At 37.0% G+C, this 20898-nt stretch overlaps 1 protein-coding gene across 14 annotated transcripts in view; it reads left to right on the forward strand.

Moving 5' to 3' along the window:
* DTWD1 (DTW domain containing 1) overlaps positions 1 to 15003 on the forward strand; it is a 31201-nt gene extending 16198 nt beyond the window's left edge. For all 14 annotated transcript variants that reach the window (XM_012530366.4, XM_004471786.5, XM_012530363.4 and 11 more), the window contains 2 exons: positions 336 to 594; positions 14698 to 15003. In XM_012530366.4, the coding sequence (XP_012385820.1) occupies positions 336 to 594; positions 14698 to 14945 (507 nt within the window). In that variant the 3' untranslated portion in view covers positions 14946 to 15003. The remainder of the gene's footprint in view (positions 1 to 335; positions 595 to 14697) is intronic.
* Positions 15004 to 20898: the final 5895 nt, after the last annotated feature.

The following is a 20898-nucleotide window of genomic DNA, read 5'->3' on the forward strand; positions in this document are numbered from 1 at the left end:
TGGCATCATAGAATGAGTTAGGCAATCTTCCTTCTGTTTCAGTTTTTTGGAAGAGTTTCAGCAAGATTGGCATTAGTTCTTTCCGGAATGTTTTGTAGAATTCATCTGTGAATCCATCTGGCCCAGGGCTCTTCTTAGTTGGGAGCTTTTTAATGAATAATTCTATCTCTTTACTTGTGATTTAACCATACATATTAGAGTAGCATATACAATAAAGCCTAATGCTTATTTCTCAGATAGTAAGCATAATTTTTTCTTAAAGTTTTAAGTCATTAGTATTTATTCATTTTAAAGATCATAAAAGCACATAGCTAACACAAATTTCTTTCCTTTAGGTTGCACTTGTTTTTCCTGGTCCTAAGTCTGTTTCAATAAAAGACATTTCTTTACATCTGCAAAAAAGGATTCAGGATAATATTAGAGGTAAAAATGATGACCCTGACAAGCCATCTATTAAACGCAAGAAAGCTGAAGGAGAAGAGGGCTGTGATTTGAATGACAGTAAATGGAAAGGCATAACACTGAAAAAAATTATATTTATAGATAGCACCTGGAACCAAACAAACAAAATATTCACTGATGAGCGACTTCAAGGTAAGAAACAAGTTGGGATTTTTTTGCTTGTTTTTCCCCCTCCCCACCAACTTTCATTTTACAAAACTTTAAACAAACAGGTAAATTTAAGGAGAGTTGTATTGAATACTCATGGGCCTTTCCCCTAGATTCACCCATCATTAACATTTTGCCACATTAGTTTTTTGTGTGTATTTGCCCTTATACATTTTTTGGTTGAACTATTTGAAAGTAAGTTGGAGGCTTCACTCTTAAATACTTAAATATACATTTGCTAAGAATAAAGACATTCTCCTGCATAATAATGAAAAACTATTATCACTCCTAAGAAAATTCACAATTTATCATCTAATATGTAGTCCATATTCAGATTTCCCTAATTGTCCTCAAAATATCTTTTGTAACTTTTCCCCCCCAATGCAGCATTTAAAGCCCTCACACTTGGCTGTTAGGTCTCTGAACTCTCTTTCAATCTAGAACAGTCTGCCTGTGTTAGACTTTCTTGAAGAGGACAGGTTGATTGTCTAAATGTTTCATCTGTGTTAGATTCAGCATAAATGTTTTTGACCAGGATATATCCAGGGTTGTCCATGACAATTATAGTCTATACCTGTTGGTTTAATTATTAATAGCATGTCCTTTCAGTCTCAGATACGAACCTGTTTAGCTGATATGTTATATGGTTACTCTATTCATTTGGTAAAGTTGTATACTTATTGCATCAAATCAGGAGGTATATAATGTTTTGATTCATTATTGACTTGATTACTTTTTCATGACTAGGTTTCTGTATTATAAAGGTTTGTTTTCTTCTTCGTAATGAGTAAGTAATCTGTGGTGATGCTTTTGATACTGGGTGGGGTTACCTAGCAGCCTTTCAGTGAGTGGCTTTAATATCCATTGATGACCTTTGCCTAAATACATTGAGGTTTGCAAAATGGTGATTTTCTAGTTTTGTTATTTCTTCTACATTTGTTCGCTGGCATTTTATGTAAAGAAGAACTTTTCTTCACCCCTTCCTTTTATTCTCTCATCCTCCCCCATCTCCCACTTTGATATCACTGTGGTCTCATGGCTTTTAAAAATTCAATATGTTACAGTCTATCACTGTTGGTATTCTTTTTGATGCTCAAATGATCTCAAGTTTTGCTAGTAGGATCCTCTTGAAGTGCTTTTTGACATGGCCTCATTAATCTCTGATACAACAGATGTCCCAAGTTCCACTTAAATTTTTTGTCCTGCCCTAGACCTGAAATCAATCATTGTTCTAAAGAGCTTTGGTTCCTCTTGTGGGGAATATTATTAGAAACCCAGATCTGATAAATTCATTACTACTTGGATGTCATTCCTTCTAGACTCTCAGTGGACAGAACCAAGAAAAATAAGTAAATACCATGAATTCACATTGATAGGTCCAATTCACATATAACTTTACGGAGATTTTCTTTTCATTTTATTTTGATTTGTATGTTTCTTTTAGAGTGAAAAGTGTTGCTCCTAATAATGTTAATACATTTATTTATTGTTTTGCCTTATGATAGACATAAAATAGATTCAGAATTCAATGCAAATTCTGATTATTGATAATTATTAATTCTAATTCAATAATATTAATATTAATAACAGTAGACCTACTTAGGCTATATCCTACACAATGCTGTGTTGAACAAAAATACCTTAAATATTTTCTTTGCTTGCTTATGTTATCAATTTGATATATAGTTAAGTTTGTCTCTATATTGAATTTCTGGACTTTCTCATAGTAGGCCCTCTAATATTTGCTTTGATTTAAGGTAATTGTAATTGTAATTGTATGAGTATGAATTAGGCATGATGCAAGTTTATAAAAATCTATATTTCTAGAGAGACTCTACCTCCCAGGGTCACGTTCAATATAGCACTTCCTAATACATTTGTCTTTTTCTATGATTAACAACCGGGGTATCTCAGACTTGACTGAGTGGGAAGAGATATGTATAGTTATAAGAATTGTTTATATAGAATATTACTCATAAAGTCATATGTTTTCTTAATGAATAAAACATGATAATTATTTAACTCTTATTAAAATGGGTATTTTTTACTTTCTAGGGTATTTTATCATTTTTCTTCTTTTTTTTTTTACATTTATTTTATTTCTCTCCCCACCCCCCCTTCCTGCGCCAGTTGTCTGTTCTCTGTGTCCATTTGCTGCATGTTCTTCTTTTCGTCTGCTTCTGTTGTCAGCGGCACGGGAATCTGTGTTTTCTTTTTGTTGCGTCATCTTGCTGTGTCAACTCTCCATGTGTGCGGCGCCATTCCTGGGCAGGCTGCATTTCCTTTTGCATTGAGTGTCTCTCCTTACGGGGCGCACTCCTTGCGCATGGGGCTCCCTACGTGGGGGGCACCCCTGCGTGGCACGGCACTCCTTGCACCGCATCAGCACTGCACGTGGGCCAGCTCCACATGGGTCAAGGAGGCCTGGGGTTTGAACCGTGGACCTCCCATGTGGTAGACAGACGCCCTATCCATTGGGCCAAGTCTGCTAACCTTTATCATTTTCCTGTGATCATGTTTATACTAAAGTATCTAATTTAAATGTAGTCAAATGTATCAGTCTTTCTTGTTATGATTTTTGCTTTTTTCCCTTGTTTTATAAATCCTTCCCTACCCTAAGATCATACAAGATATTTTCTTAAGTTTTCTTCTAAAACTCATTAAGTTCTTCTTTTCAAATTTAGGTCTTTAATCTATCTGGAATTGGTATGCGTGTCTAGGTATGTGTGTAAATGATTATGGAGTATAAATAACTTTATAATTTAACATATAATTTTATTATAATAAATAATAAAGTAAAATGTTTATTTTTAATTGATAAAGAGTGGTGCTGATACCATTTATTAAGTGTCCAGTCCATCTTTTTCCTCTAGATACCAAGTTTTCAATGATTTTGATCTGTTTCTTCTGTTCCGTTGTTTTATTAGTCTCGGAGCCAATTTTGAAATAGTTTAATACCTTAGCTTTATAATTAGTTTTGACTTCTAGGAGGGTGAGTCTCTTACTACTCCCCATCCCTTGCCCATATATACTTTGTTCTAATTTATAATTTTCTTGGTTGTTCTAAGCCAAATGCTTTCCCATTCTCCCATGGGATTTTTAGGAGCATCTTGTCCCTAAAAACCTTTAGGAATTTTGATTGGAATTTTTGTGTATATATTGATTTGGAGGAAATGTTACCTCTATGATATTGAGCATAAATATGGTTTTCATTCCATTTATTTAAGGTTCTTTAAATTAAAAGTTTTTAATTTATGAATATAGGTCATATGCATGTTCTGTTTGATTTATTCTTAGGTATCTTATTTATTTACTCTAAATGATATTATTGTTAAAACTACATTTTAAAATTATTACTGGCATTGAAGAACAAACTTGATTTTTGTATGATAATACTTTATCCAGCAGCTGTTAGTTCTAATAGCTGTTTGTAGAGTCTCTTAGATTGTCTGTGGATAATCATTAACACCTGCAAATAATTATAATTTGGGATTTCCTTTCCAACACTTTATATTTCTTCTCTTCACTTCCCTCCCTCCCTAACTTCCTCCTCTTTCTTTTTCATCTTATTGGACTAGCTAAGACCTTCAGTGTAAGATACAATGGAAATGCTTATGGAGGCATCCTTTTCTTTTTATTCATTTTAAAGAAAATGTTTCTGACATTTTACTATTAAGTATGATACTTACTGGGATTTGGGTGCATCCTTTATCAAGTTTATGTTGATATAAACATAGTTACATGTTACGTATATATACAAAGATATATAACATGCTCTGTGTGCTTAAAGTCATGTTGAATGGTACTGAACTTTTTGTGTGCTTTTTCTGTATCTATTGAGATGGTTATATAATTTTAATTTAATCTATCAATGTTGTGATTTACTTCAATAGCTGGCTCATCTGATGCTATACCATCTTGACATTTCTGAAATAAATGCAATTTTTTGTAAAGTATTATTTTTACATGTGGTCTGATTTAGTTCACTAATCGGTTCACTTAGGATTGTTTCATCTGTGTTAATAAGTGAAAGTGGCCTATAATTTCTCACTGCCTTTTTCTTACTTTGGTATCAAGATTTCAGTGACATTTTTCTGTTCTCCAGAATACTTGTAATGAATTGAGATTAATTTGTACCTTAAAAGTTTGTTAGAATTTTCATGTAAAACCATTTACATGGTAAAGTGGTGATGCAATCTCTTTAAAGACTATAGGTCCACTTAAGTGCTCTATTTCTTGTATTAATTTTGGGAAGTAATATTTTTCTGGAAATTGTTCTGTTTTGACTAAATTTTAAAGTTAATGGCATACATATGTTTATGGTATTCTCATTATTTTTCAAATATCTGCTGAATGTATAGTTATGCCACACTTTCTATTCCTGATATAGTTATTTGTACCTCTTTTTTCTTGATTAACCTTCCCAACAGTTGTCAAAATTAGACAACTGTTTAATTAGGCAACCAAATCAAACCAGCTTTTGATTTGGTCGATGTTCTCCATTTTTTGCTACATTTTGTATTTCATTAACTTTTGTTCTTTATTGTTTCTAATTTATTTGGGGTTATTCTATTGTTCTTTTATGTCTTGAATTTGATATTTAGTTAAGTTTCTGTCCTTTTTTTCTATTATGAACATTTTAACACTATAAATTTTTTCCTCTGAGTACAGATTTATATGCATCCCCTATGTTTTTAGCATAGTATTTTCTTTATTATTCTCTATTGTTTTATTATAAGTATTATTGTTTTCATAACCAGGTCATCTGGAAACATTTTTTATATTCCAAAACATATGAAGATTTTGTTATTGATTTCTAAATTTAATGCTCTGTGATCAGATTGTGAATAATACATAATCTATTCTTTGGTAATTTTTGAGATTTTTCTTTTGATGGTCCAATATGTATTCAGTCTTTATTAATGTGTGCTAGACACAGGTTATGCCCATTAGCTTCAAATTTGTTAGTTGGATTGTTCAAGTCTTCTAATTTTTGTTTGCTTGACCTATTTAATGACTGGTACAGATGTCCCAAATTATTTCTTGGTTTGTTAATTTCCCCTTTTAATTTCTTTTAATATTTGCCTTAAATATTTTAATGCATTATTGGTTAAATATAAGTTCAGAATTATTATCTCTTCTTGGTGAATTGCTCCTTTTATCATTGTATATTGACTTTCTTTACAGTAATAAAATACTATTAAAATGGCTAAAGTCTATTTGTCTAATATTAGCATAGCTACACTAGCTTTCTTGCTGTTAGTATTTGCTGATCTTTTCTTTTTTTTAAAAGATTTATTTATTTATTTATTTATTTCTCTCCCCTTCCTCACCCACCCCTGTTGTCTGTTCTCTGTGTCTATTTGCTGCGTGTTCTTCTTTGTCCACTTCTGTTGTCGTCAGCAGCACGGGAATCTGTTTCTTTTCCTTGCATCATCTTGCTCTGTCAGCTCTCCATGTGGGCAGCGCCATTCCTGGGCAGGCTGCACTTTCTTTTGTGCTGGGTGGCTCTCCTTACGCACTTCTTGCGCGTGGGGCTCCCCTATGCGGGGGCACCCCTGCGTGGCACGGCACTCCTTGCATGCATCAGCACTGCACATAGGCCAACTCCAAACGGGCCAAGGAGGCCCTGGGTTTGAACCACGGACCTCCCATGTGGTAGACAGACGCCCTAACCACTGGGCCAATTCCCTTCAGCTTTGAGTCCTTAATTTTAGATATGTCTCTTGTAAACACTGCTGAATTTTATGTATTTATCCAGTCAGAAAATATTTTTTTCTGAATAGATAAACTCGGTCCATTTATTTGTGTTGGAATTATTTAAATATGTAGATTTATTTCTGCTCCTTTGTTTATGCTTTGACTTTACTGTCCATGCTTTTTCTCCTTTCCTTATTTTTTAAATTTTTAAATTTTTATTTTTAAAGAAGCTTTAGATTACATAAGTGTTACATAAAAAATGCAGCGCTCCAAAATGTATTCATCAAATGCAGTGAATGTACCACACTAAAGAAAGAAGTTGTTGATGTGGGAGGGGTCAGGGATGTGGGGAGTAGGGTATATGGGAACCTCATATTTTTATTGTAACATTGTGTGTGATCTATGTATCTTAAAAAACAAAGATAAAAATATCTAAAAATATCTTAAAAATATATTTATAGGGGATTCCCTTATACTCAAGCCCCTCCCCTTCCCACACTTTCCTCCATTAACAACATCTTTCATTAGTGGGGTAATTTGTTACAATAGAAGAACGCATATTGAAACATTGCTACTAACCATGGGCTATAGTTTACATAATAGTTTACACTTTACCTATACAGTTGTTTATGTTTTGACAAAATGTATAATGGCCTGTATCCAGCATTACAGTGTCATGGAGGACAATTCCTATGTACCAAAAATGCCTCCATGTTACACCTATTCTTCCTTCTCCCTTCCCTCAGAACCTCTCATGGCCACTGCCTTTATATCAATGATACAAGTTCTTCCATTGCTAGACTAATAAATCAATTTTAGTCCATAGTTGCATTTGCCCCTTATCTTTGTTCATTCCTCAACCTTGAGAATTTGGGGATGGTGATTCCTACTGTGTTTCTGATTGAGAGGCTTAGAGCCCATGGGGCAGATGGATGGAACTGTCTTGCTTGCAGTTGTAGATACTCTCTGATTTTGGGGGTGAGCATTGTCAGTGATCATCCTTTCGTTGTTCTGGGTGAGTCCAGTGAACTGGAGTGTAGGTGTTATAACTCTGCTGAAATTCAGGACTCAACCAGTGTATGAATAGACCAAAGATTTAAGTCTCTGGGACATATAATTAACAAGTATAGTGCTAGTTACAGGTTCAAATAAAAGGGGGCAGAAGAGCCAGGAGAAGGGAAATTATAAATGAGTCTAACTCTGACACATAGGGGAATATATATCCCAAAGTAAGGCCCTGACAGGATGCCAAATTACTGAGATTGTCTGCTCTGCTTATAGAGTTTAGATGTCTCTAGGGCCCTCAGGAGCCCTGGTTTTTGAGGCTCTGTTTACTGTGGCAGTTAATTAGATCCTGCTAAGACATCCATAAGCGTAACCTCTGGAGTAACATCCTGACTCACTTTGAAATCTCTTAGCCATAGAAACTCATATGTGTTTAATATTTCCCCCTTTTGGTCAAGGTCTTTTTCCAAATGCATCACTTGGTAATAATCCCTCAGGGCCCTGGGATCTCATCCCCAGGAGTCAGAAACCTGAAGGTAGTGCATTTATATGCCAAGTTTGACTTAGAGAAAGGCCATGTTTGAGCAACAAGGAGGTTTTCAGGAGGTAGCTCTTAGGCAATATATAATACTAAGCTAAGTTTAAATTTCACAAGATAAGGTTCATGAGTACAGTCATGATGTATCGAGGGCCTGGCTCAGGGAGGCGGGGTAAGATGGCATCTGAGTGAGTGCATCTTACAGTCTCTCCTGCGAAGAGGCGGCCTAGTGGGGTTGGAGTCTTGCCGGAGCAGGCTGTCTTGGAGGCTTGCAGGGCGGAGGGTGTGTGTACATCAATTTGGAGAGAGAATGGCGGAGATGGTGCTTGCTAAAGGTAGAATTGCATCTTACAAGTACAGAGGTCAGAAGCTGTGGACTGGTGGGACCCTTCCCTCTGGGGCTGGCGGCTGCGGTGTTTCCTGAGATCTGTCGGTTGTGCGGTGGCGTTCCTGGGCCCCGTGGTCCCTGGATGCATGGTCTGCAGAGTCCCAGACTTCCCTTTCCCAAGTCCAGTGCTCCTGGAGGTCTGGGATTGCCCTAGCCCTCCGGTTTTGGACTGACTCTGTGAGTGGGAAGGATTTGGTGGGGGGTACAGTAGGGGCCCTGGCTAGTGTGGGTTCGATTTTCTGATGTTTCCCACCCCCCCCCCTTTTTTTTCTTTTCTCTTTTTCTCTTTTTGCGCTGGGAGGAGAATACTGGCTGGTTTGGGGAGAGTCTGGGAAGAAAGGAGTGGCAAATCTGCTGAGAAAGCCTGATTCACCTAAATACCCTGGGATAGGAAACTTGGCCTGGGAGAAGGTGGAGTCAGAAAATCAACTAGACCTCTCATAGCATACCTAAAGGAGAGGGACTGTAGGAGTGCTTTCCAAGCTTCCAATAGCATACTTGGGGTTCCTGGTGAGGTGTGGGTGCTCTCTCTCTGGAAATTGAGTCATTGTTTTCTGTGTGGAGCTGATTCAACAAGGACCCACTTGAATCTCCTACCGGACCTTTCAGGAAGCTTTCCTGCTGCCTGGGAGAGAGGGAAGTGAGGAAGGGAGAAAAGGGGAAACGTCAGATCCTTAAGCGTTTTATTTAACTACAAACAGGATTCCTTGCTTGAAACTTTCCCTAGTATTTGGTTGGTTTTTCTTTGTTTTTCCTTCCTCTTTATCCCCTCAAGGCCCTTTTTCCTTTCTCTTTTCTTTCTTTCTCCTTTTCTTTTTCCTGCTACTTCCCCACTCCCTTTTGTCCCTTTTTATTTTGCTCTTTCTTTCTCTGCTTTCTTATTCTTCTTACATTAGGTGCTGCAGGGAGAGCTTCACATTTGCTGTATTTCCTCATCCTTCATTTCCTCTTTTCTGTGTGTATTGATTTGGCCACCAATGCTATTCCCTTTCCTCTACATCTTTCTATCCTCCATCATTGATTGTTTCTCTTACATCATACCTCTCTGTTTGCCCCCCTATTTTTTTTTTTTACTTTTTATTACTAATACCTTTGTTCCGTTTTCTGCCTTATATTCACTCTTTATATTATTGTCCTCTCTTTTCTCTTTCCCTCTCTCCTGAACACTCAGGCCTTTTAATTCACACTGTATTCCTCCCCATATTCAGATTTTTAGGTACTCTACTTTTGTTACTGTTTTAACTCTACATACCTTATATGAGTCTAATATCCATTCTCCTATATCTCACATGGTTCTTCTGTTAATATTTACTATCAATACTACTATTATTCATTTTCTTTTCTTATTCCTTTTGCTTTCTCTGGCTCCAATATTTTCCTTCAGGTGAACTTAGACAACATCAAGGAAATTGAATAAGAAGAACACAGTGACAAAGAGAAGACTTAACACACACACAGAAACAACAACTAAACTCCAAACTAGACAAAGAAGCTAAGCAACTGGCTATAAACCTGTCAAGATAAAATGATGACCAGACAGCAACAAAAAACTACAAACCAAACCAATAATCAGGAAAACATGCCCCAATTCAGTGAACAAACTAAAAACCGGGAAGAGGAACAGAACATTGAACAAGTAATTAAAGATCCCAAAACATATATTAGGGACCAATTTGATGAGGTGAAGGAAGAGATTAAGAATATGAAGAAAACAATTGGAGAGAATACAGAAGAAATTGCAATCATACACAAAAATATAATGGATATGATGGTGATGAACAACAGCACAATTCAAGAAATCAAAAATACACTCTTAGCAAATGAAAGCAGACTGGAAGAAGCAGAGGAGAGATTAAGTGACGTGGAAGACAGTACATCTGAAATCAAACAGATAGTAGAACTGGTTGATAAAAAGATAGAAAAAATCCAACAGGGACTTAGGGACCTGAATGACAATGCAAAACCTGCAAACATACATATTATAGGCATCCCAGAAGGAGAAGAGAAGGGAAAGGGGACAGAAGGGGTGTTGGAGGAAATAATGGCTGAAAACTTCCCAAACCTATTGAGGGAGATGGATGTACATGTCCAGGAAGCACAACACACCCCAAACATAAATCCCAACAGGCCCACCCCAAGACATATACTTGTCAAGTTATCCAATGCTCAAGACAGAGAAAATACTAAAAGCAGCAAAAGAAAAGAGAACCACCACATACAAAGGAGGCTTCATAAGATTAAATGCTGATTTCTCATCTGAAACCATGGAGACAAGAAGACAGTGGCACAACATAGTCAAGGTACTAAAAGAAAAAAATTTCCAACCAAGAATTCTCTAGCCAGCAAAGTTAGCATTCAAAAATGATGGGGAGTTCAAAATATTCACAGATAAACAGAAACTAAGAGAGTATGCCAACAAGAATCTTGCCCTTCAAGAAATACTAAAGAGAGTTCTGCAGGAAGAAAGAAAAAAACAAGAGAGACAGAGTTGGAGGAGAGTGTAAGAGCAACTAAAAAGACAAAAACAGAAAAAGAAAATCAAACAGAATATGACAAACACAAATCCAAAGAAAATATGGCTAATATAAGTAATTCCTTGAAAGTAATAACACTGAATGTCAGTGGATTAAAATCACCTGTCAAAGGACTCAGACTGGAAGATTGGATAAGGAAATATGACCCATCTATATGCTGTCTGCAAGAAACACATCTTAGACCCAGGGATTCAAGGAGGTTGAAAGTGAATGGCTGGAAAACAATCTTACAAGCAAACAATAACCAAAAAAGGGCAGGAGTAGCTATATTAATAGCAGACAAAATAGACTTTAAATGCAAAACAATTGTGAGAGACAAAGATGGACACTACATATTAGTGAAAGGGATAATCAGGAAGAAAGAACAATCATAAACATTTATGCTCCTAACAAGGGTGCTTGCAAATATGTGAGGCAAACACTGGAAAAACTAAATGAAGGAACAGGTGCCTCTACAATTATAGTGGGGGACTTTATTACACCACTATCAACTTTGGACAGAACATCTCAAAAGAGAATCAATAAAGAAACAAAGACTTTGAACAATAAATTAGAGGAGTTGTACCTAATCGACATATACAGAACATTACACCCAAATACAGCAGGATATACATTCTTCTCAAGTGTATACAGATCATTCTCCAAGATAGACCACATGTTAGGCCACAGAAAAATTCTCAATGAATTCAGAAAGATAGAAATCATACAAAATAATTTCTCTGACCACAGTGGAAAGAAGCTGGAAATCTGCAAGGGCCAGCGACCCAGATTTGGCACCAAGATTTGGAAGTTAAACAATACACTCTTAGAAAAACAGTGGGTCAAGGAGGAAATCTCATAAGAAATTAATAACTACCTTGAAACTAATAAAATAATAATACAACATATCCAAACTTAATGGGATGCAGCAAAAGAAGTACTGACAGGGAAATTTATAGCCATAAATTCATACATCAAAAAAGAAGAAAGAGCTGAAATTGAAGACCTAACTGTACACTTGGAGGAATTAGTCAAAAAACAACAAAGTAAACCCAAAGGAAGAAGAAAGAACGAAATAACAAAGATCAGAGCAGAACTAAATGAAATAGAAAATAAGAAGGCACTTGCAAAAATAAACAAAACAAAGAGCTGGTTCTTTGAGAAAATCAATAAAATTGACAAACCCTTAGCTAGATTAACAAAGAAAAAAAGAGAAGCTGCAAATACACAAAATAAGAAAGGAGAAAGGAGATATCACCACTGATCCCACAGAAATAAAGACTGTCATAAGAGAATACTTTGAAAACCTGTATTCCAAAAATAAAAACAATTTAGAGGAAATGGACAAATTCCTAGAAACACATAAGCAGCCTACATTGACAAAAGAAGAAGTTGACGATCTCAACAAACCAATCACAAGTAAAGAGATAGAATCAGTCATTAAAAACCTCCCTACTTAAAAGAGCCCTGGGCTAGACAGCTCTACAGGTGAATTCTGCAAAACATTCCAGAAAGAATGAACATCAGTCTTGCTTAAACTCTTCCAAAAAATTGAAACAGAAGGAACATTGCCTAACTCATTCTGTGATGTCAACATTACTCTAGTAGCAAAGCCAAACAAAGACACCACAAGAAAGGAAAATTACAGACCAATCTCTCTAATGAACCTTGATGCGGAAATCCTCAGCAAAATACTTGCTAATCATATTCAACAACACATTAAACAAATGTGTTGTTTAACACATTAAACACACCCCACACACAACACATTAAACAAACCCCAAGTGGGGTTCATTCCTGGTATGCAAGGATGATTCAACATAAGAAAATCAATTAATGTAATACACCACATAGATGCCTCAGCAGGGTACCAGAGACAGCCAAGGTAGATGGAAAGCCAGATACTGGTTCTCCTGAGGGCTGCAGCCACCCACAGGTTCTATGGTCAAGGCAGATGGCTCTGGAGTTCAGGGCCATGCGATTTGGCCCAACTTTGGAGTGTGTGTTCCTTTGTGTGATGGAGTTGGACTCAGATATAATCTTTCTACACATACCTCTTCTGTCTGGACCTGTGGTTGGCTTTTGAGTTTGTGTATACTCAGGAGACCTGAATCTCTGAACTGTCTGTGTGACAGCCAGGCCCTGGGCCTCAGCAGACTTGCAGCTCCTACCCTCTGGTTTCTTGGACTTACCCTGGCCAGCTGACAGGGAGGTGAAGAGGGTCAACCACCACACCAGGGAGCCAAGAGTGCCTATAGCTGCAAGCAGGAGAATTGCATCCATCATCCATGTGGAATCTAAACCCCCTCTTGATGTAGAGGGGGACTCGACATAGCCATCCTAGGTCCACAAGGTGAAGGAATAGAGTATGGTTTAGAGTGGACTTACTGGTGTTCTGCTGGAGAACTATTGTGATTAGTAAGGGAAGGAATTGTAGTAGTGATATGGAGAGGGTGGCCACGGTGACTGCTGATGGTCAGGAGAGGGAAGAAGAGATATGGTGTGGGGGCATTTTCAGGATTCGGAGTTGACCTAGGTGGTGCTTCAGGGATGGATGATGGACATTATGTGTCCTGTCGTGGCCCACTGGGTGGACTGGGGGATAGTGTGGACTACAATGTGGACCACTGTCCATGTGCTGCAGCAGTTCTCCCAAAATGTATTCGCCAGGTACAGTGGATGTGCCACAATGATGGAAGGGTTTGTTGATGGGGGAGGGGTGGGGTGAGGGGTATATGGGGACCTCATATTTTTTGAATGAACATTTAAAAGAAAATAAAGGAAAAAAAAAGGGCCTGGTACATTGGTCTGTCTTCCTTCACTAGGCACTGTCCATGTACTCGGGATTCTTGCTGCTCTGTTAGAGAATGTAGCAGTACTCTTATGGGAATTTAATTTTCTCTTGTATGTTGTGTCGTTTTCTGCCTCCCAAGACAATGCCACATGAACACTTGAACTTGTTCTCTGCCTTAGAGACATGCCCCACGTGCATCCCTCTGCATATAACCGCTATCTCTTAATATCTTAATACTTTTTGTATTGTTCATTCATTGTCTTTTCTGCTGCATTTCTGAGTGCATCAATAGATTTTAGTACCTTCTTAGTAAAAATGGGGTGTGCTAAGAAGAAATCATTGATGACTCATAGGTTCCTAATTTGGGTCTGTGGACCACCTTTGATCCTACCTTCTCACTTTTATTTCCCACTTTAAAAAATAAAATATGCCAAGGTAAAGTATGGCAATCTAAGTAATATGAGTTCAAGTACTATTCTGAGGTGCTAAAAGTGTTCTGGGTTTGTATGCTGACCTCTGAATTATGAGAGATGAGAGCACTGTTCTGTGATTTCATGAATCAATTCCTCTTTTAAGTGTGCAAGAGCAAAACATTCTTGCTCAATGCGTCACTGAGGCTCTGCTGCATAGATGTGGCAGAACATTAAAGAAACAGCTCTAGGTACATTGTTCATGAAAAAAGAGCCTAAAACTGATAATCTAGAAGTAAACTTTTATTGATATTGATGGCCATTAACCTGCTTGTCTCTCTCAATGAGTTTCAGAATGATGTTATAAAAGTCAGTTTAGCAAAGATTTGAGTTTGTACCCTTGTGGAAATTGGTGAATTTAGTCCTGTCACAAATTAAAATAACAATAACACTGGTAATAGATAGAAAGAAATGATTATCTTAAATATTAACTGCTTTTAACCCCTTGCTACAAGGTCCAAGACTTAGATGTAACTGTCATTTTTAACATTTCATTGTCTTATATTGCTTCTTGGGTATACCTTAATGCATTTAAGAAAATATTCTGTTTGGAATTAGGATTGAAGGAACATATCTGTGCTCATAAAAATCCTTAAATTAATTAAGAGAAATCATTCTCATTGTGTCATACCCTGAGATTAAGAGGAAATATTCATATGTCTTTTTTTTTTTTTTGTCAGGGTTGTTACAAGTTGAGTTGAAAACAAGAAAAACTTGCTTTTGGCGCCATCAAAGAGGAAAGCCAGATACCTTCCTTTCCACAATTGAAGCCATTTACTACTTTCTAGTAGACTACCATACTGATATACTAAAAGAGAAATACAAAGGACAATATGACAATCTTTTATTTTTCTATTCTTTTATGTACCAGTTGATAAAGAATGCCAAATGTCCTGCAGACAAGGAAACAAAAAAATGTATCCATTAATTTTTAATAAGACATTTGTGTTGATTTATTTTGCCAAAAATAAAAAAAAAACATTTAATTGTGCTTTGTTTATTCTTGGGCAATAATAATATATAATGTCTATAAGACCACTTGAAAAATATACTGATTTCATTCATTTTATTTCATATTTTTTAAAGGAAGTTATATCTAAGGGAGTTTTTCAGAGATAGTATTGTCTGAAAAATACATTTCAGAGTTTATTTGCTCTAAATTAGAATATATCGATTTCATTATTACATTTTAATGTAATAGCATGTTATATTTATGTAATTACTTTCATTGTAGTGATAATTTATATCTTTTCACCCTATATTCACCACCACCTTTGGAATAGATGGAGTCAGAATCTCCTTTCCAAAAAAGTAGTAGCAAGTGATTTGCTTGAGATGAGTGGTAAATGTAGGCAGAACTAGAATTTATAGCTCCAGTCTCTAGTGCTATTCCCATAAGTCCACACAGCTTGTGATGGACATTTGTTACTTTTTACATCTGCCTGGCACTTTTTTTTTGGTGTGGGAATTGCTAGCAGTCATGGGGTACTGCCATGGGGTAGGTGGTTATATAACCCAGTTTAGAGAGCTGAGTGCCCCAATCCCCAAGTACACAGTGATAGATCCAGGATGAGTACATGTCCCAAGAGCATTGATATGAGTGCTTGAGAAGATAGGGTTATTTTTTCCAAAGGCAGTATGGTGTGTTGGTTAAAAGCACAGATGCAAGCACGACAAACTGGATCCTAAATCCCAGCTTTTCCTTTTCCACTTACAAGTCATATGACAGTTTTCCTTATCTGTAAAGTGGAGGTAATATAGTAGTTAATTTATAGGATGATTATGAGGATCAACAAGTTAATGTATCTAAGACTTTCCATAGTAGCTGAGAGCTGCTATGGTAATCGTCTTTGCTACCAGGAGGCAAGACCCTGAGTTAGAAAGCAGAGTACAGAAACAGGAAAAGAGTCTGAGTCCTGAGGACTTGATTTAATTTAATCACCCAGATCTAGTTGCACTTGCATGGAGCCCTACTGTTTTGTATGGCTTCTGTTTGCCCCTCTGGGTCCACCCTCCACTCTTCTCCATTCTTCCCTCTGCTTTTATGAGGAAGGCTCAGTTACCTTCTGAATTCTGGTTGAATTCAACAAATGAGAAACACCAGCAGGAGATTGGAGGATGAGAGGAAAATAAAATTGTGATATTTATTTCTCTGGAGCATATAATATGTTTTATTGGGGGGGAGGGAGGGTGGCATTCTTGATGAAATTAGTTTGCTGCATATTCTATTTCCCTCTTGGCCCTTCAAAAGGCACATTAGCATATTAAAGACTGAAAAGTCCTGAAATAAACATTTTCAAGTTTATTTACACTAGTGTGTCTTGAATTTATTGAATATGTAACAGCTATTAGCATCCTATGGAAATAGTGTTTTACAGCACATACTTTGGAATACTGTAATTTAGAGCAATCTGACAAATGTGTCAACTGAAGTCTAAAGCAGTTAAGTAGCTTGCTCATAAGTCATATAATTAGAAAGGGGCAGAACCTGTTCTGGAATCTGGGACTTCTGATTTAGTTCAGTGAGGTTACATTTTACTATGCTATTCATAAAAAGAAGTGGATTATATAAGATGTAAACATTATTAACCTCATAGTCTCAGCCAAATGAAATGACTTGTCTATTTATTAATAACAGTTATTTTACAAAAGGGGAATTAAAATGGATTTCTTCATGTTTAGAATGTGGCTTTGGAAACAGGAAGGCCTGAATTGATTTATACTGGGCCACAGTTGGATTTCTCAGGGTTAAATTTGGACTTCCCTGAGCCAAAATCTATTGCCATTTAACTGGCTTTATAAACCACATAAAGAAAATAGTTAAAAGAGAAGAAAAAGTTCTATCGTTTGCTCCCATCTCACAGTTGGTGTAAGAGAGATGACCTATACTTTATTTAAGACCCTAAAATCTCAAAAGTTCTTCCCAAAAGAAGATAACACCTGTTAGAACAACGAATTGACCGTGCATGTCTAATTTGTCTTTGGTATATAGACTACAGAATTGGCCCTAATTCCTTACCGCCTCCCTCTGTGCATGGTCCTTTATCATGTTCCTTTCAAGTACCCTCTCATTCTGATTCGGGACTATGTTAATTTCCAAAGATCTAGTATATTTCTATTTACTCTTGTGTTTCTCTTCTTGCCATAAGAACATGTTTTTCTCTCCTGGCCTTCTGTAGGATGAGACATTCACAAAACAGCCACATTGCCTCAGTCACCCTAGCCGAATCTGATCTAGATTGGCTGATAGCCAGCTGACCCCAGATTTGTAGAGAATCCCAGCCAAGATGAGCAGAGCCACCTAGTTCACAGCTACCTGATTCCAGATGTGTAAGCAATGGACACTTATTTTTGTTATGCCACTGAAATTTTATAGCTGTTTTGCAGCATTATTCTGACAATGGAGAACTCATCTTTGAATGCAGTATCAGACATTACTTCCTTAAGCACTTTCTCAGATTCTCAACCTCACTGTTTCCTGAAAACTGCTTGCCTAGTGACAGGCTACTTGCAGGCTTGCATGATTTTCCTGCATGAGGCCAACAAGCCACATGCACAGAATGGCTGGTGCCACCACTTCTGGAATCTAGGGCATATCATGTCACAGGACTTCTCTGGTTAGTGTCAGAAGGACTATGTGATGCAATAGAGTTAATTACCTGTTTGGCAAACTGATTAAAAGACTCTCCCTTATTATGATAGCCCATTTAGGGACATAGTTTTTCATTTAGTGGTCCAGAGATGTACCATGTTGCTAAGTGTACTTACCAAGTGAGTAGCAGTGTCTCTTCATGACTTTTCATGAAACAGCAGTAAGCACAATACAGTAATTTATCAACTTCAATGAATTCTCCTCCTAGCTAGCATCACTTCCATTCTCATTCTTGCTGGCCTGGATTACATTTCATAATGTAGTAGTAAGATTTAATCTTTGTCTCAGACTCTTCTAGTATTACATGAAGAAGAAAGTTTAATCTAGGAATTAGGGCTTACACAAATATGGGAGATTCTGGAGGTAGTAAAGGTCTGGAAGGCTACAGTGAAGAGATTCAGAGAAACAGTTACTAATTCAGTCTGAAATGCTCAAAGTACCTGTGACTTTGTAGACACAAGTATATCAAGATTCTCATTCCCTTAATCTTTCTAAAACCCTTTGTTCAAGCTGCAAGGCACTCCCTTAATCCTTTCAGAGATCTTAAAAAGAGTATAATGGCTACACCCTTTATTTGGTCTTTTCCTTAAGGCCATGGTAATGGCAGTGCCCTGGATTTGGTCTTTGTCCTAAGGCAGTGTTTAGTGATCACACATTTGATTTGGCAAGAAGCAGTTTTATTTTCCATCCCTACACATCCTATAGTCTATACCGTATTCCCCTTCAATTCCATTTGCATACCCACATCCTTATTTTTGAGCTTATTTCTTATAGTACCTGTATTAGTCAGCCAAAGGGGTGTAGATGCAAAATAACGGAAATTGGTTAGTTTTTATAAAGGGTATTTGGAGTAGGAGTGTACAGATACTGGCCATAAAGCATAGGTTACTTCCCTCACCAAAGTCTTTCCACATGTTGGAGCAAGATGGCTACTGATGTCTGCCAGGGATCAGGTTTCCTGGGTTCCTGTCTTTCCAGGGTTTGCTTCTTTCCAGGCTCAGGGTTCCTGTCTTCCCAGGGCTTGCTTCTCTCTGGGCTCAGGGTTCCCCTCTTCCTGGGACTTGCTTCTCTTTCCTCTGTGTGCTTACTTCGCAGGGCTTCAGCTTAAGATGTCAGCATCAAACTCCAACATCAAAATCCTCCAGTATCAAAAAGCTCCAACTCTGTCCTTTGCCATGCCTTTTTATCTGTGAGTCCCTCCCATCAAGGGGCGGGGACTCAATGCCCTACTGACATGGCCCAATCAAAGCCCTAATCATAATTTAATCATTCCCAGGTACAGATCAGTTTACAAACATAATCCAATATCTATTTTTGGAATTCATAACTATATCAAACTGCTACCATACCTTACTAATTGCAACTAATGGCACCCAGCTTATGCTTTCAAATTTCTGCCTCAAAATCTCACCCAATACCGTGAGTGCATGAACTACATTTTCTTTCTTGCATGTTACCACAAGTGGTAATTTTACAAAATTTTTGCCCCAAATACAATTAAAAGACCCTAATGAAGTTCAGCTAAGCACTTGATCTGCCTACCTTGAAGCCCACCAGCCTCAAATCACTATCCATTCATAACAGCCAGGTATCACTCAACACTTGCTGACAACATCTAAATAAAAAAGAGCTATCTAATTAATGGGGAAAAAATCTGAAGCAAATAGAGAATAAAAGAAAATAAGGAAACCAAATATCCTCAGAAAAAGAGAAAATATATTGGATCCACAAAACGAGAAGGTGGTAGTATGAAAAAAGAAGAAGCAATAAACAAAAGAAATCCTGGAAACTGCAAATGTGATGGCTGAAATAAAAATTAAGTACAAGAATTGGATGATAAAGTACAGTATAAAAATGGAAAATTTCTAAATTCCAAATACTTTTTAGTCCAAACTTGGTTAAAAGTTGTGATTGAAACCACAGGCTACATGCTACCATTGTATTTAATTTAAAAACTGTCAGGACCGACAGTTGCTGATAATAGAACTTTCCAAGTTTCTAAGTATCAGATTAGTCATTACCCTTTATTGTAAAGATAAGTGGGTGAATATTATTTATATACCACTTACCATTAATTCTCAAAAAGTAAAGAACATTTGCTTGGTGGAATGAAATTTTATTTATACACTGAATATAAGTCTATCCATATACCACATATTTTCATCATGAAACTGAGTGTCTGGCTGAATTACCTAGAAGGGCCAAAGCTCTTTTCTGCAAATTATTTTAACAATGAAATATCCTTATTAACTAATTCCCCTGTAGAATATACTCATGAACCTTGAGACTGTGATCACTGCAATCTTTTTTAAAAAAATTTATTTATTTTATTTATTTCCCCCTACCATCATTGTCTGCTCTTTGTGTCCATTCACTGTGTGTTCTTCTGTGTCTGCTTGTCTTCTCTTTAGACAGCACTGGATACTGATCCTGGGACCTTCCAAAGTGGGAGAGAGGCATTCAATCTCTTGTGCCACCTCAGCTCCCTGGTCTGCTGTGTCTCTTATTGTCTCTCCTCTGTGGCTCTTTTCATTGTATCATCTTGCTGCACCAGCTTTCTGCGCAGGCCAGCACTCCATGCAGGCCAGCCCTCTTGCATGAGCCTGTACTTCTGCATGGGTCAGCACTCTGCATGGGCCAGCACTCCATGTTGGCCAGCTCTCTGTGCAAGCCAACTTGCCTTCTCCAGGAGACCCCAGGTATCAAACCCTGGACCTCTTATATGGTAGACGGGAGCCCAATTGCTTGAGCCACATCTACTTCCCTGCAATCTTATTTCATATGTTAGTTGCAGGAAAGAGTATCTATCACATTGCATATTTATTATAAAAAGTTGTGTTTGTTAGAGAAAATCCAGTCACCTGTGATGTAATGTTCACACTAATACTTTGCTGATTAATTTACTCTCAATGCCTCAGTATTTTTATTTGGTGATTTGGCCACCATAACAAATGAATTAACCATCTAGTCAAACAACATTAAAGTACTTTATTTTGACTTTCTTTCTAAAAGTCAGCTTAAAAAGAAAAGTAGTTCTTTATTGGATTCATTTATAAACCTTGCCTGAAATTAATTGAGGAAATCTTTCAGAAAGTCAAAGAAACAGGAAGTAGAAAAAAAAAGATATGATTGAAGACCAATTCAGTATTTCTACATCTGAATAATAGGAATTAAGGAGTGAGAATTGAGGAAAATTATTATATTTTTAATTGCTAAAATTGAAGGAAAC

The sequence above is a fragment of the Dasypus novemcinctus genome, chromosome 3, assembly GCF_030445035.2.
Source record: "Dasypus novemcinctus isolate mDasNov1 chromosome 3, mDasNov1.1.hap2, whole genome shotgun sequence".
In the NCBI taxonomy this organism is placed as follows: domain Eukaryota; kingdom Metazoa; phylum Chordata; class Mammalia; order Cingulata; family Dasypodidae; genus Dasypus; species Dasypus novemcinctus.